The sequence below is a fragment of the Stigmatopora argus genome, chromosome 11 (assembly GCF_051989625.1).
Source record: "Stigmatopora argus isolate UIUO_Sarg chromosome 11, RoL_Sarg_1.0, whole genome shotgun sequence".
Classification (NCBI taxonomy): Eukaryota; Metazoa; Chordata; class Actinopteri; order Syngnathiformes; family Syngnathidae; genus Stigmatopora; species Stigmatopora argus.
In genome coordinates, this window is record NC_135397.1 from 7227629 (window position 1) to 7243941 (window position 16313).

The window sequence follows — 16313 nt, forward strand, 5'->3', positions numbered from 1 at the left end:
TTTTCAAACAATGTAGATTATTCTTGGCTGCAGTACGTCATGACTAACTTGCCCTCACCGTCTAACCTAGCGGCACTCAGTACCTCTTTGTTATCGTACCCAAGGTGTCTCTATTTGTCATGCTCAGGCATTTGCACCAAATAATTCCAGGACAAATAATTCTGGATGACAAGCTATTTACCAACATTATTAAAGCTAATATTTGCAGTGAAAGCAAAGCAGTTTCACCCACAAATTCCCGCGTGTACTTTGTTAAGACCCTGGATCATGGACTACTGAATCAATATTTTTACTGCAGCAGATCCAATAAATGTAATGTTGTCGTTACGGTCAATAAAATCAGCTGTAATGGCCACAGTTGGCAACGGAGTTGAAATGTAACCAGGCTAGGGATGAACACTGCACATGAAAAGTTGAAATTTTATAGCACCCTTATGTCTCATGTTTGAGTTTAGGATAACACTTAAAAAACCATTTGGACGGCAAACTGCCTTCTAAAACGTAGAATAACATACATGTCATTGCCTTGGTGACCCTGCATCACCTTTTTAGTGGTCTTAAATAGTAGTAGATCAGCCTGGACGAACCGAAAAATGTGTTCTCAAACCACTTCCAAGATTAATGTCATTGGAAAATGAACAAGGAAAATTTCCCCCAATTTAAAAAGGCAACAAATTCCATGTATTCATTCATCCATCTTTTATACCGCTTATCCTCTGGGGGTGTACTACAGATCCCTGGGTAAGAGTTACTTGTTAAATAATTCCAAATTGTCTGTTAGCTTCCTTTCATTGCTTTTTCCCTGGTTGCACTGCTTCCAGATGTGTGTTTTCATATTGAAGCATTTAACCAATCACATTTCAGCCATTCTTTGTTGCCAGGGTCAGAAATCTGCCTCAAGGCCTTCACAATCAGTTCTACAGGCTCAGCTGCATTAAACAAGCGTCATTAAGACTGTTGCTTTAACCAATCAGAATTCGCAGGCGTAGGGATACATCATCGCTTTCACCAACTATGATTGGCTAGTGATAGAGTGGACTAGCCAGAGCTACCAAACTGTATCTGGAGCGAGCTGCACAAGCAAATATATTGTTGTGTTGATTTAATAGCGGGTTTGTCAACCGGCAATGGCTGAAGGAGGAGAAGAAATGCATTTGTTTGCAGATTTACTGTCAAAGCCATTTTCAAGACGGAGCTTTCAAGAAAAACAAGCTGGACATCATTAAGAAAGGTCGGACAACTCCAAAGCAAGCAAGCCTGTCACAACCGGGAAGGAACATTTTCAGGACTAAATCAAATAAAAACGTATGCCGGAAATACAACAGGACAGGCTCGACTTTCAGCATTACCTTCGATGGCCATAGAAAAGAAGGAGGAAAGAAAGGAGGATGGATATTGTGTACAGATAAAAAGGATTTTTGGTGAGTAAAATATGGCTATATTCCTAAATATTTTTTCAATTGTATGAGGTTATTATTGATGTTTTTTATGTGTCGCAGCTTTAGCTGCAGTAGAGGTTTTATAGCCATAAAATCGTTTTTGAGGGTTGGATTGATTCCAAAAGCTGAAGGCGTCGCTAGGAAATTCACAGACCGCCACTGATGTACTGTAGTTTCTTTAATTACAGATGATAAATTGTATTAACAGTTTAACAGACAATAGATACAGTTTAAGTTTTGTGAGTCTGGAGCTTTTCTCACCATGTCAAATCGTATAGTGTTTGGTTTCAGTCAGTTGTGAGTGTTCCTCAGTGGTCATGTTCAAGCAACCGTCATCAATCACTAACAGTAGGGAGTGCGAGGCGCCCAGCTGGCAGGAAGAGTTGATGGCTTGATGTTATTTGCCTCAGAGTGCCAAGGAAAACTTCTGCACAGGCATAAGAAAGAAATCACGACTTGGCTGATATTGACATTTAACATGTGATGGAATTATGTGAAGGTTCTTGATGGCATTCTTAAAATATCCCCACTGTTAAACTAGGCTCAAAATATTTGATCTTGTTTATCGGAAATACAACGTTGGATTGGTTACAAACTCTGATTACGTCATCCATTATGTGGTGTATGTTTTGGAGTGAAATCAATAAAGAGGATTATTTGATGATGTGACAGCGGCACAGGGCTAAAGTGAGTCTAACAGGTTGGTGCCTTGGAGCGAGGCCAGTGTTATACGGTCAACAAGCCCTCTCTTAGCAACTCTACAAACATCCAACACAAACACAGCCAAAGTTGAAACTATGCTGCGACGGATTTGGGATCTTTGAATGCGTCAATTATTTTATGATGGTCAGAAAAAGTGTCAACTTACAAGTCTCGGCTTAAAGAGTAGCAACCAATAGTACTGTTGGATTTGTGTATTTGACCAAAAAAAATGAAAGAATTTAATTATTTTCCTTGTTGACAATTGGCTGACAACCAATTCATCTCCATCACCCCTGTGCACTTTGTGAGGATAAACAGAATGGAAGTAGAATGAATCCAATTAATATTCTGCCTATTTATTTAAAATGTTTATTCGCCCACGCCCGTTGTAAGGATAAGCCAAGTGGTGTGTCAGTTTTATTCAAAGGTTATGTTTGGGGTTTGATGCTACATGTAAAATGTAAAGTTGTAATAGTTCAATCTTGAACTTTAAAGATTATAGTTTTGAGTTAAGTGTTTTAAGCTTAGAATGGCCATGCAACATTGACTTGACGACATTCCTCCTAGAGCTGTGTTTTCCAGACTTAATCCACTTTTACACAGTAGTCCCATAAAACTGCCACATTAGAGCGTAACATGACTTGATTGATGAATAACAATAACCAAAGACATTCCCAACCATGCCCCCGAGAAGTTAAAGAACTCCGAGAAAATCTTCGCAGTTATTGTTTTTTTTGGTTGAAGAAATCGGCCATCATTTTTCCATCCAAATCCAAACATAATGTTTCCCCAAAAATGTGCAATGTACAAAAACGTGCTGTTATTTCACCCTGCTCCCAAAACAAAACGTGGTGCCCACTCGTCAATTAACCGAGTCAACATCCAGCTGTTGTAGGATGCTGTCAGTGACAGAAGCAGCGGTGCGGGGGATTCCACGAAAAGTAGCGAGGTGACAGAGTTTCTGTTGTTGGCTTTCCACACAGACTTTCTCTGTGCCGTCCTGCCCAGCGTCAGACTCCCTACGTCAGACCTGGCCTTGGAGAGAAGGACTATATTATGGCACCTTGGCCTTGCTCTTTCACTGAAGTTCAAAACTTTTTCACCGGGAGAAAATATCAAGGATCAAGTTTTTCGGTTGAGGCCCCTCAAACGTCGTTATCTTATCACCCGCCTGTGCCTTTGGCTCCGACAGCCAGGCAGCTCAGTTCGACCAATTCGGATCCAAGATATACATCCATCAGTCACACCAACCGGAAAAAAAAATCGTATTTACCTTCCAAACACAGATACATAAATAATTCAAGACTCAAACACAGATTGAAATAGGGGATTTTCTGTAACTTTTCAAATACCTGCGCTGATACTTGATACGAGAAGGATTTACATAAGCGCTTTATAGACGACGAGTGAAAAGATGGATGACCAATAAAGGGAGCAGACCTCTTCCTGCCCCCACGCAAGACATCAACCAGCATCACTTGCTGATCTCACTGTCAAACTGAAATGGCTTTGTCCCCCCGGCCCCCCCAACCACCATAAACATCATGCAAACCCAACCTTCAGAGCAGAATATAGGAGGATTTACCAAAGTAAAAGAGCCAACTTGTGAAATTTTCTCACCGCCTCCCCTTACCATAGAAACATTAAATAAATGGTTCCCAGCTTGACCTTCAGCTTCCGCTATAAAAGGTGTCAAGTCTTGCTCAAAGGAGGATATCGCTCCGAATAAAGGACCTTGGCAGAGAGCCTTTAGTTTATAGCGCTCATTCTTCAAATATCTGAGAAGGGATGTTTTAGAATTTATAAACATTTGCTTCGTATGATCTTGTAACTCAAACACGGAGTTCACACTTTTCGGTTTTTGCTAGCAGGGAATCTTAATTGATTTAACTGACCTACAGTAACTCTAATTTTAAAGTTTTCTACCGCTGTCATTGGCAGCCAAAGAGTTAAATGGGTGCCCTGTTGGGTTAAACAAAAATAAATCGTACATAAAAGGTTAAATTAGTTGAATTTGTGGGCCATACTCAGAGCAAGGATTTATCGTAATTAATCTGACGTCCAGTTTACAGTATTTAAAATGTTGATTTCAAACTACTCAACCAAAACGTAAAATGTTGAGTTTTAACCGTTAAAAACTTTCAAGAAAAATTCCCCAAAATTGGTTCATTTAAAATTGTAAATTCTGCCTACTTTTTCTTTACAAGGTATGCTCAACCTCGTTTGCCAGTTTCAAAACAGTCTATAAAAATGTCCACTTAAAGATATTTGTCATTTCTTCAGACAAATCTGAGGCACCAATCATTTGTTCCACTTTGTATATTTTTCACGGATCGATGAGCATCTGTAATACAAACTCCAAGTTTTGTTTTTGCAAGAGTAAACATTAATCTGGTCATAATCATTTCCCATATTTATAGGAATACAAAACAGTGTTGTGTGGTCTATTGTCCAAATCAAACACACCCAAATGATACTCGATCCTGGACGATTTCTAGCTGGAAGTGCGGGTGAGCACATGGTAGACATTGGGTACGATAATTGGGCTTTTCTCCTGTGGGGGGAAGCCTCAGATTGGTGAAAGTGGGTGTTGGGCGTCTTTTTTGTCTTGGGAGACTTTCACCCTTTGGAGGCCAGCTGTGTTGGTGCTGTCAACCTCATTGCCTCCAGTCCATCTCCTCTCGGCCACACGAGGACATCAGGCGGATTAACACACCAGAAGACAGCTTGAACCCTTCGGGTGCAAGTGTTAAGGGGTCAGCCTATGATTTTACATGTGGTCCCCCCCAATCCCGAATGGACATCTAAACGTGCTCTAATGAACGCTTTAAGTTTACTGCCTTTGTTTCCTCACACGAGGTCAACTCGTAGGCGCATTCGTTTGATTCGCTTAAACTTCTGACTGCCTGTGGGCATTACTACGGCAAGAATTATAGTTTATACTTCGTTTTAGTCGAGTGAGCTAAATGCTGAAAATGGCATGCCGCAAGAAGACATGAAAACATTATCCATTCTCAAAACAGAAGTCCTTTGTGCAAAACATGTCTTTGGGCCGTCCCATCGGACCACAGTTGTGTTTCTTAACCGTAGACTCGAATCCAGTTGCACAATGACTTGTGTCTTCAGCCAAAAGAAGAAAAAGGCTGCTGCATGTGCATGCTGAGACTTTTTGTCTAAAAGTAGCTCTGTCAGGGCTGTAATAACAAACTCCAATGTTATGGAATATCCGACTGCACTGATGCATTTAGGCAGCGGTTGAGCCAATGCGACATTGCATGTCTGCAAAACGTTATTTATGTTATTGTTTGATCTGTGAAGATGAATAGATAAAGCGCTTCTTTTAGTATCGGACAACTGAAACCGAGTACTAACTTTATCTGCAAAGATGCTGAGGTTGGTGGAGTTTTATTTGAAAAATCATGCCAAGTTCAAAGTTTATTTACAAAAAAAAACAGACCAAGCGTCCTTTGCCATCTCTTGGTCATTTTTATACATATGTAAATGTCTTTCTTCATCTAATGCCTATGTAAACATGAAAAAAGTAAGTTATCACAATATTCTATGTAAACAATCTAGGTCAAGCAAACATCAATGTAAAAAATATTTCATAAAATGAACATAACATTCATTTAATTGGGTACGTGCACTTCTTCACAACCTAATTTAGTGCTTTCCTTTTGCAAACAATAATATATGGTATATGTGTGTGTGTGCGTGTATTTTCCAGAGTATTTCCTTGCTTGTCACATAAGAGGAATGGAACATTTACTGTTTTTGCTTCTTGTTGGGAATTTGGCTGAACGCTACACACTCTCTTGAATAGCAAAGCAATGCTAAATCACTGTTAATGTAGACCGATGTCTTTATGATTTACAGGACTCCACTGCATGGAAGCCAGTCTCACTCACTTGCAGAGTTTGCTCGGCTCAAATAAAATTTGATGAGGAGATAATTTTGCGAGCGTACAGCATAAAGCTCTCTCTCATGTGTCCAGGTTCTGCACTCCAAGGGCAAATCACGTCAAAGCCAACCGCAAGTCAGGGACAAGTTGATGAAAGATAGAGTTGATCAGGTCCAGCAGTGCAGAGTGACCTTCTCAAGCCATCTAAACAGTGGCAGACCTTCCTAAATGATTCAATTTATCAACCAATTCCTGCCGTGTGTAGTCACTCACCACAACCGGAATGGCTGAATAGTCAATTGACTTACAATTCTTAATGCTGATTCACGTGCCTAATAGTTCAAACAACTTTTCAAAAATCAAATTGTCACTGTGAACGGTGTAAAAAGTTTTACCCCCTAATGGACATGTGTCAAAGTGGCGGCCCGGGGGCCAAATCTGGCCCGCCGCATCATTTTGTGTGGCCCCGGAAAGTAAATCATGAGTGCCGACTTTCTGTTTTAGGATCAAATTAAAATGAAGAGTATAGATGTATATTAAATTTCCTGATTTTCCCTCTTTTGAATCAATAATTCTAATTTTTTAATCAATTTTCTGTGTTTTTTAGTTCAAAGATCATTTTGTAAAATCTAAAAATACATTTTAAAAAAGGCTAAAATAAACATTGTTTTAGATCTATAAAAAACTGAATATTCAGGTCTTTTAATCCAGTTCTTTTAATCCATTTATATATAAAAAAATCTAAATATTATATCTAAAATGGTCCAGCCCGCATGAAATCAAGTTGACGTTAATGTGGCCCACGAACCAACCCGAGTTTGACACCCTTGCCTTAATGTATGAATAAATAGACAGTATTATATATATGTATATATATATGGGAATTTTTCTCTTGAAATTTGGCTTTCTGGCGAGCCAATGACGTAAAATCCTCAAATATCCCTATTTTACCAAGCAAAGCAAGGCAAGTACAAAGAAAAGAGACAACGTGCAGTTCAATCCACTTTTGGGGGGTTTCTTTTGGTTTACAACTTCTAATCAAAGCTGAAACCCACATATTCAAGCCTGTAATCTCAGATCTCATCAGGAGATTGATGGTGGCGCTGCTCCACTGGCAAAGAATAGAAAGCTGACATGCTGAATTGTGCTGCGACTGTCTCAATGTAAGAATCCATGTACTAGTAGCTTAGAGAGTAACAACATCGAAGCAGAACACAAATCAAAGGCTGCATGCCATTCAAAATATGGGATTCAAGGAGAGTTGTTCAATCCATTTAAAATTGGATAAGATTGTGTGAATGTCAAAAAGCAGAGGAAGATCAGTCAGCAAAAATAAAAAATAAACTGCTTCTCGCAAGATCTTGCTAAAGGGATTTCCAATGGAAAAAACTCATGGGAATGAAAGAACAACTAAAGACTTTTACACTCCTATCTGGTTTAAGTAGCATTGAAGCCTTATGGTTGTGATGACTGAATGTGTAAAGGTTGTTTTTCCGCTTGTGACTAATTAGTCAAGTCCTCCATGTGACAGCACCCCTAATTTATCTAGGTTTATTCCATTCTACCCACCCTTTTGTTGCTGTATCTCCCATTGCATCCCTCTCTATCTGCCTGCTTTTCATCTCAGTATATGTTCCTTCTTATAGTGAGGAAACATTTTTGGTAACTTACAGCGCATGTGGATTTCCCCCATCTATTCAGCTCAGGATGGTATGATCTCACAATCAGAAGATACGGGTTCAAATCTCTTTTAGAACATCTTTGTGTGGAGTCAATGCGTTTCCCCTGTAAAATCTAAGTTTGTATTAAATAAAAATTCATCACCAAAATAGAGAAAATGTAAACTTCTTGTTGAGTGGTTAGCATGTCAGCCTCACAGTTCTAGTTTCTGGGTTTGAACCCAGGTCGGTCCTCCTGTGTGGGCTTGCATGGGTTTTCTCCGGGTACTCCGGTTTCCTCCCCCATTCCAAAAACATGCATGGTAGGCTGGTTGGACACTCTAAATCGCCCCGAGGTCTGAGTGTGAGCGCGAATGGTTGTCTGTCTCCTTATGCCCTGCAATTGGCTGGCCACCCATTCCCGCTGGGATAGGCTCTAGCACCCCTTGCAACCCATGTGAGGATAAACGGTTCAGAAAATGAATGAATGAATAAACTTCATGCATTTTTTTCATGAGTACGTGGGCAAGCCTGTTGATGTCACCTTGCAGGGCCGCCTTTGAAGGCGATGGGGGCACGGGGGACATCCAGGCTTCACAATGCAACGTTGTATGTCTGCAGCATCCCACAGACATGACGCTATCTCCGGGAATAGCGGGTTTCACAATGTACTGCATATGTACTATAATGAGAGCGTCTTGATGACAGCGTGAGAAATGTGTGAAGGAAGGAAGAGGAGATTAAATTCACTGTTTGTGATAAAATAGCAGTACTTGGATTAAAGGCCTCAGCAAACCACAAGGTCCCAGAGTGTGGGAATCAAACAATATAGTAGTCTGTATATAAAGAATGGGGACTAGTGTAGGGAAAATAAGGAGAGACTGCCCTCTACCGTGAAAACCACTACTTACATGTATTTGGAAAGTTGCCATAAATTCAACTCATTCAATGCCTTCATTGCTTTCAATGGCATTGAATGAGTTAATAGTATACTGTGATTTGTGTCAAGTATTGACTGCCAAGAGAAACTATTTTCTATTATTAGGAGGTGTGTCTCTCCACAATTACATTATTTTCTATTTGCAAATGAATTCTGATTTTTTTAATAACCTGCAAGAATCATTTTAATAGTGTTAAAGAGACAGCCGTGACTTGCAGCACGGACAGGCAAGTGCTAATTAATGTTCTAGGTTAGTGAGAAAGATTTATATTTATACTGTAGTGATTTCTTTATCACCTGCAAATCGCACGCACACACGCGCACAAACACACAACGCACCTTGATATACCACAAGAGAGCGCAGTTGTCCATTTTCTTTTCCGCAAAGGCACAGACTGACTGACTGACTGACTGACTGACAGAATGTTAGACAGACAAACAGACCGGCAGACAGACTGAAAGACTGACTAACAGAATGACAGAAAGACAGACTGGCAGAGGGACAGACAGACTGACAAAGAGACTGACTGACCGACAGAACGACAGGCCGACCGACAGACAGACTAACAGAGGGACAGACAGACACAGACAAACAGACAGACAGAATGACAAAAGACAGACTAACAGAGGGACAGACAGACTGACATAGGGACAGACAGACAGACAAAGAGACTTACTGACAGACAGAACGACAGAAAGACAGACCGACCGACAGACAGATACAGACAAGCAGACAGACAAACAGACAGACAGAATGACAGACAGACAGACCAACGACCGATTTACTGAGTGACAGAATGACAGACAGACTGATTGAAAGACCATCGGACAGATGGATGGATGAATGGATGGATGGATAAATGGATAGAAAGAAAGAAGTGTGTTATTTGGAATGCAAGATAACACATAATGGCGCACTGTGTACATTTGGCAGCTACGTGTTCTGGCAGCTCGGGGGAACACTTGAATGGGAAGATTAGAACCAGATGTTGAATGGGGCCTAGGGGGCAGCCAATAGGGAACGAGGCCATTTGCTCTGTGGGAGGAGCTTCCATCTCCACTGGGCTCGGGGTAGCTTTATCAGGTACTTTAAAAGCCAGGCGGGTCAACAGCAGTCTCAAACATCCACACGTATCCCCAACAAGTCATTGCCCTTTGGACTCAGATACTTTTTCTTCATTGCTTCACTTGTCCGGATATGCACGCCTTTTGACCTCCAGCATGCTGAGCACCAAGGGTTCCTACGCTGGGATGATGAGCGCCGCAGTGGGAATGGACCGAAGCAGAGTAGGAGAGAGGCTCCAGGCCGCCTTGGCCGGGTTGCAAGAACTCCATCTTCTGCGAGACAGACAGGGCGACATGGTGAGCTGGGCGCTGGGAGTGGGCCGGGAGGAGACGCTCGCTGGTGGGCACCACCGGTCGGAGGATGCCAGGATGATGGGAGCTGAGGAGCAGCGGCTGGAGGCGACCCTCACAGCCCTCAAGCAACAGCTGGTAGGAAGTTGTTTAAACACAAAGTCATAAAAGAGAGCCGTTAAGATAAATAGATTGCACTTAAAAGACTAAATAAGAACCCTTTGACCAGATTGTTTTTTAAAAAAAATGTGGATTATGAATGCTGCAGTTGCTGATGTGCATATTTTGGTTTATTAGCAAATGTTCAAGCACTCAGCTGGAGAGAGGAAACAGCTTTGTAGTCATAAATCTGCTTCACTCCTATAGAAAAGTGTGTGTGTGTGTGTGGGGGTGAGTGTCGGAGACTGCAGGAGGGGAGTCGCAATTATTGCCCACTAATGCCAGGAAATAATAAAAGATGGGATAATGTGCTGTTTTTCAAGAGTGACATTCAGTGCTGCCCGTGAGCGTTGCTGACAACTGGCAATGTGACTTCCCATCCGTGACAAGCTTTGCCATGTGTGCTACTGTTAGAATCATTAGCAGGAAGAGGCTTAATTATGCATGCCTAAATTAGAATAATGTATTACTCGGCATGCATATGAGGCTTTAACTTGAAAACTTGCTAAATGTGTTAATTTACATTAATTGTATACTTCAATTGCAAATAACTCACAATTTCCCTCATTTCTTAAAAAATTCAATCTTGATGCAAGAAAAGAAATGTAATGTTACAAAGTTAATTTCCTTCAACAACTGTAACAGCAAATAGCATGCTTTGGCTGCAGAGCAAACAGTCAACCTTCCCAACCCCCAGGCTTTGGTTCCTTTAAGCAGTTTACACAATGGCCAGCCTTCGCTGTGGGGGAGAAATGAGTTACCCACCATTGCTTTTCCATTCTCCCCCATGTCTTGTTAATGATCAGCCACAGCTGAGTAGTGCCCCTATTTCTATGAACTGTACACTGGGTGTCTTAAAGAAGTTGTTTTTGCAATTCCCCAAATCTCTATTTATTTGGTCATACCTAAATTCAAACTCTGGCCACAGATTTTACATGGGGTTATTTAATATATATATATATATATACTAATAATCTATTTCTTTTACAGTCCCGTCTTCGGAAACAGGACGTAGGACTGAAAACTCACCTGCAGCAGCTTGACCAACAAATAAGTGAACTGAAGCTTGATGTAAGCAAAGCCTCCACTGAACAACTGGAGAGTGACAGCAGACCAAGTTCAGGTGTTTTTTCTCGCATTACCCAACCAACACTAGTATGTACGTATATCGAAAGATAGAATAACACTAAATGAGTAATTGTGTTCTCTCCAGGTTTCTATGAGCTCAGCGATGCTGGCTCTTGCTCCTTGTCAAACTCCTGCACATCAGTGTATAGTGAGTGCCTGTCATCGTCCCAGACAAGTCTTCTTCTCCCTCCTACAAGTTCATCTAATCATCAAGTGAGCCCAGCGTTACAAGCTGAGTTGTACCGTCGCCGTTCTGCCGATGAAGGTCCGAGCCACGCCAACCCTACGCGGGGAATAGGTCTTCATTTGGGAAGCAGTAGAATTAGAGCCAACTCTGCTGTTCCTGAAGTTGCAAGGCCAAGACCAGTGTCAACAGGTAGGCACTCTGTTCTGTTCGGTTCTGAAAAATCTCCAGTTGTTGACTGGTAGGACTTGAAATAGAAGTATAATTTTGCAATATTTGAACACAGTTTCTTATTATCGCTTTAGGATATTTTGCTCTATATAGACCCACTTCTTTGTCTTATGCAAGCTAAATTTGTTGTATCCTTATTGTTTTTTCCAGGTGACTTAGACAAGATGATGACACAAGGACTAATCTACAAACAGATGGATGGGAAAAAACTACCCATGTGCCCAAATCGAAATATCTCTATGATAGACCCAAAGTTCCAGAGCAATTTAATGTCCCGCAATGGAGTTGAAATGTACCATTACCCAAGCCCCTTACATGCTGTCGCCCTCCAAAGTCCAATCTTTTTCCAAGCTGGGGAGTCAGACATTCCTGAGGACAGGCCCCCAGTCAGCGATTCTGATACATTCCAGTGTACTGAAATTGGCTATGACACCAACACACTGGGCTACATTGACAAGCTCCTCCAGCGGAGTTCCAGCAAAACACAAATTCAAACAATTCCCGATGTGATGCAGACAAATGCCAACTATGATAGGAAACCACCAGAAGTCGTGACTGCGTTCCGTCAAGAGCCGGTATCTCTTCTTCAACCTCCTCTCACAAAAGCCACAAACATCATATCAATTGATAATGTACCGATGAGGGATCGCATGCCGCATTCCGGTCTAGAAACAACTGATAATGCAGGAAACCAACAGTCTGTGCAACCTCGGGAGGTTTCATATGGGCATTCGTATCCTGCTGTGGCAAGAGAGTACAGCTCTGATGAGGTCACAACTTTGTCACTCAGAAAGGACAAGACACATGTTGCTTTTGTGTCGAGAGGCCAGACGGAAAATCCATATAATCGGGCATGCCTACAAACAAAACCGATAGAGAAGAAGGTTCAAAAGCAAAGACCAGTCACTTCACAAAGTTCAAGTGCAGAAGACAGTCATGTTTTTAAATTGCTAAATAGCCACATGGACTCCCCCAAGTTCGTCCACGCCAAATTCCTTCCCGCTGGAACTCAGAGGATCAAGGTGAGACAAGCTGACCGGAAAACCAAAGCCATAAAACTCCGACGAAAAAGCGTGGAGAAACCCCGAGCGGTTCGGCAGCTGCACGCCTACTCATCCGGAGAACGCACCCGAGAATCTTGTGGAACTAAGGCAGAACCAAGAAGAACAGGAAAGGGGAAGCCCATTCAGAAATACTCCTGCTGTCCAACTGAGGAGCTCAAACAAAGTTCCTGCTCAGACTCAAGCCAATGCAGCCCTGGAATAATCTACCCCCACAAAGGTCATCCAAAGCCACACCTTACTTCAGTTGCTACCAAGCCTAGCAAAACACGCAGAACGCAATGCGGGGAGTACGAGCCGCCTGTGGAGCAGAGAAAGAAGAGGCAAGGGGCTTCCAAGTGGCTACCTGATGGGGAAAATTTCCAACGTCAGAGGCCCAAAGAGCCCTATGCCCAAACACCAATGGGCATGCATTTAAACCGTGGTATGAGCACCAAGTGGATAGCACCACATCACCCGTTCATGTCGTCCATCTCATCAAACTCCTTCAACACTAAACTCAATGCTAGGTATCCCCCAGCACCTTACCACATGTCCAACCTCTACCCACCTCGATGTGAGTCTGAGTACTCAGCCGAGTGCATGTCAGTGTTCCACTCCACCATCGCGGCAAGCAGTGACGGTGAAATGAGTGATAACACCACCAACCGCTTTGGCGATAGCGAGTCCAGCCAGAGTTCCCAATCCTTCTCCGACTCTGACAGTAGCCTGTCAATGGAGGAGGGGGACCATCTGGATGGCCTCGAAGAGGAGGGCGACCTAGTATGGGCCGAAGCTTCTGTGGGGCCCACTGCGGCCGGAAAACCCCTCCAGCAAGTCCCACGACCGGAGCCCCCCGCTTGCCGAATTAAAGCTTCTCGAGCCTTGAAGAAGAAGATACGGCGCTTTCAGCCTGCTTCACTAAAGGTCATGACCCTGGTGTAGAAGATAATAAATATTTATTATTTGTTTTGTCACGAGGAAAGAAGACAAAACTTTAGTGAACTTAGACTTGTTGAGAACATATCAGCTCTTGCAACACTTTTTTTTTCTTCGCACTGATTGTTTTTCAGGAAAAAATGTGATAACTAAACTAACACTTGGATTTTTCCATGGGGGTGAGGTGGTAAAAGCATGCTTGTATAACACATTTATTCTTACTTATTTGTAAATATTTATCTTATTCTAATCCATTTCTCAATGCATGTGTCACCATTAAAAAAATGTGTTCATGTACAATAAAAACAACATTTTATGCAAAGGCTTAGTGTCTGCAAATTTTATTTTAGCTGAGAAAAAAGTTATAAAATGCCAATTTACGAAGAATATTGGATCCACTTGTACTGGCCTTTTAAAACATAATTCATTTCACTATTACATGTGAGTAAACAACATCCTTGTGACTATCTTGCAGAAAACTAAACATGTTAATCATGACAAACATCCTGCTGTGGCTAACCAATTTAGCACAGATATATATATAACAGCTCCTTATCTGGTTTCCTGACTTGGGCCAGCTGTTGGCTTAATAAGTAGCAGATTCAACATTTGACCCAGACAGTCATGCTTAATTAGTTTGGTGAAACACTACTCAGACATTCAAATAAAAGTAAATACATTTGCGTTAAAGCACCAAAAACTGAAAATCACCGCGCATAACATTGGGATGAAGGTTAACATATCATTGGCTTTGGGTTTTATTTTTATTTTTTGTGTGTTGGCTGAAGGATAAAGAATTTCATGGGGTACAAATAAAAAATAAAATTCTTTTAAAGATTTAAGGAGCATATATTTTTGTAGCTAACCTGTGGTCCTCTATAACAACACTTTCTCCCCTGTAATTTTCTAAGAAGCTTACGGAACTTTAAAGTTGAGTTCCCTGCAGGTATAATCACTACAGAAACCAGTATTTAGTTCTCATTCATTCTGATCTTGCCTCATTCTCCTTAAACAATAAACCCCTGCTCTTCAAGAAGAAAAGAAAAACTTCTCAGAGCATAAGTCCACACTAAAGGGCAACTCAGCCGCGCTCTTCTTTTTATGCATCACGAGATTAGGGTCTTAAGGGCAAAGCTCTCGATCCACATCAAAGTTAGTATTTTGGACTCTGCAAATGACTTCAACCGAATCAACTATTTGGGTTTCGTACGCCCTCTGTGCTCTCCACGAGGGTGACGGCGAGACCTTGGTAGGATTAGAGCTTCTGTTTTGAAGCAGACTTCGAGAGAGCTGGACTTAACTTTGATGTTGGGTGAAGCAGGACAGCGTCAGCTTGACCTTGCATGCTGGCTGACCTTTGCAGCTGTAGCACTGGCTCATCTCCGAGGATATCTACAAAAGAGGGGTCGGACGGGGGGTGTTTTATATCCTTGATGTCGCTGCTCTCTTCTATTCATGTTCAGCATGTCTGTCTCACTTTCCCTTTTGTTCGCAGCATGCCCTATGATCTACAGATAATTAGACGGCCTTCTGACTTAAAGGGAATGTGTAAAAGAAATACTTTTACTTGTGTTTGTTTAACAATAGTCTGGGTGTGGAAAACATGGACTGGAAATGCAGCGGTGAGCACACACAGGGTCCATTTTTACGGAGGCGTTGACATCGGAGGGCTTGTATTTTATAGAAATTGAAGTAAAGTATACATGTACATTGTGTGGAAGGTGTTAGCGTTCCAAAATACGCTCCATGGCTGCCTGTCAAGTTATAATAAAGGACTACAGATGCTGTGTGGGATCTCATTACACAGATTGCCGTTCAGGCGCTCTGACTCTGACATCAAATGCGAGAACACACATGGGCAGATGTCACTTCTCATCACTATCATAGCGTTTTTGTGCTGACACCACAAAGACTCGGTGGAAATATCTCAGCTGCTTGCCAAAGCAAAGACAGAACAAATCACAACTTTTCAAAGAACCATCTATTTGAGTGTCATCGGACGCAGCTCTGTAAATAGGTTACGATTTGACTAATTCCATTATGATGGTTTGTTGAGCAACATTGTTATTATTATTTATTGGCAGTGGCTCCTTAGCCGGTAACCGGTCAAATAGTCCCAGGGGCTATTTAGCCGGTAACCTATTATTTAATATTGAGTGAATAGGGGATTTTCTAAACCATTCAACCAATCTTATTGAAATTTGATGTGTTATTGCCAATTGATAGATTTTAACATTAGGTGAATATGGATTTAATGACTATTATTTAGGCAGTGTCTCCATAGCCGTAGTTTCTTACTATTTACCCCACACAGAATTCTTACCGGCTAAACAGCCATATGGGGCCATATAGGCTATTTGACCGGTTACCGGCTAAATAGCCCCTGGGACTATTCGACCGTTTACCGGCTAAATAGCCCCTGGGACTATTCGACCGGTTACCGGCTAAGGAGCCACTGCCATTATTATTATTATTACAGCAGCAATTGCTTACTTTGGTTACTAGAATCTAAACTTCACAAATCACAAGGAATTTCCCCTTGCAAGAGTTGGCTAACAACGTCACTGCTTTGCATTCAACCAGATAAAAATAGGCAAAGGTGCCATTAAAAGGATAGATGATCACTGAGAACGCGT

The 16313-nt window shown here is 41.7% G+C and overlaps 1 protein-coding gene across 1 annotated transcript; it reads left to right on the forward strand.

Annotated features, from left to right (window-relative positions):
* The first annotated feature begins 8797 nt into the window (after nucleotides 1–8797).
* On the forward strand, nucleotides 8798–13999 carry dact2 (dishevelled-binding antagonist of beta-catenin 2). Its single transcript, XM_077613267.1, has 4 exons — nucleotides 8798–10134; nucleotides 11146–11278; nucleotides 11369–11659; nucleotides 11849–13999. The coding sequence occupies exons 1-4, from the start codon at nucleotides 9634–9636 to the stop codon at nucleotides 13681–13683; spliced, it is 2760 nt and encodes a 919-aa protein (XP_077469393.1). The 5' UTR covers nucleotides 8798–9633; the 3' UTR covers nucleotides 13684–13999.
* Nucleotides 14000–16313: the final 2314 nt, after the last annotated feature.

What these genes read in the sequence shown, in the direction of transcription:
- dact2 (XM_077613267.1), top strand. Translation starts at nt 9,634, where the DNA reads ATGGGGCCTAGGGGGCAGCCAATAGGGAACGAGGCCATTTGCTCTGTG. An exon ending in CAGCCCTCAAGCAACAGCTG is followed by an intron (nt 10,135 to 11,145) that starts GTAGGAAGTTGT and finishes TTTCTTTTACAG; the next exon opens with TCCCGTCTTCGGAAACAGGA. An exon ending in GCCAAGACCAGTGTCAACAG is followed by an intron (nt 11,660 to 11,848) that starts GTAGGCACTCTG and finishes TGTTTTTTCCAG; the next exon opens with GTGACTTAGACAAGATGATG.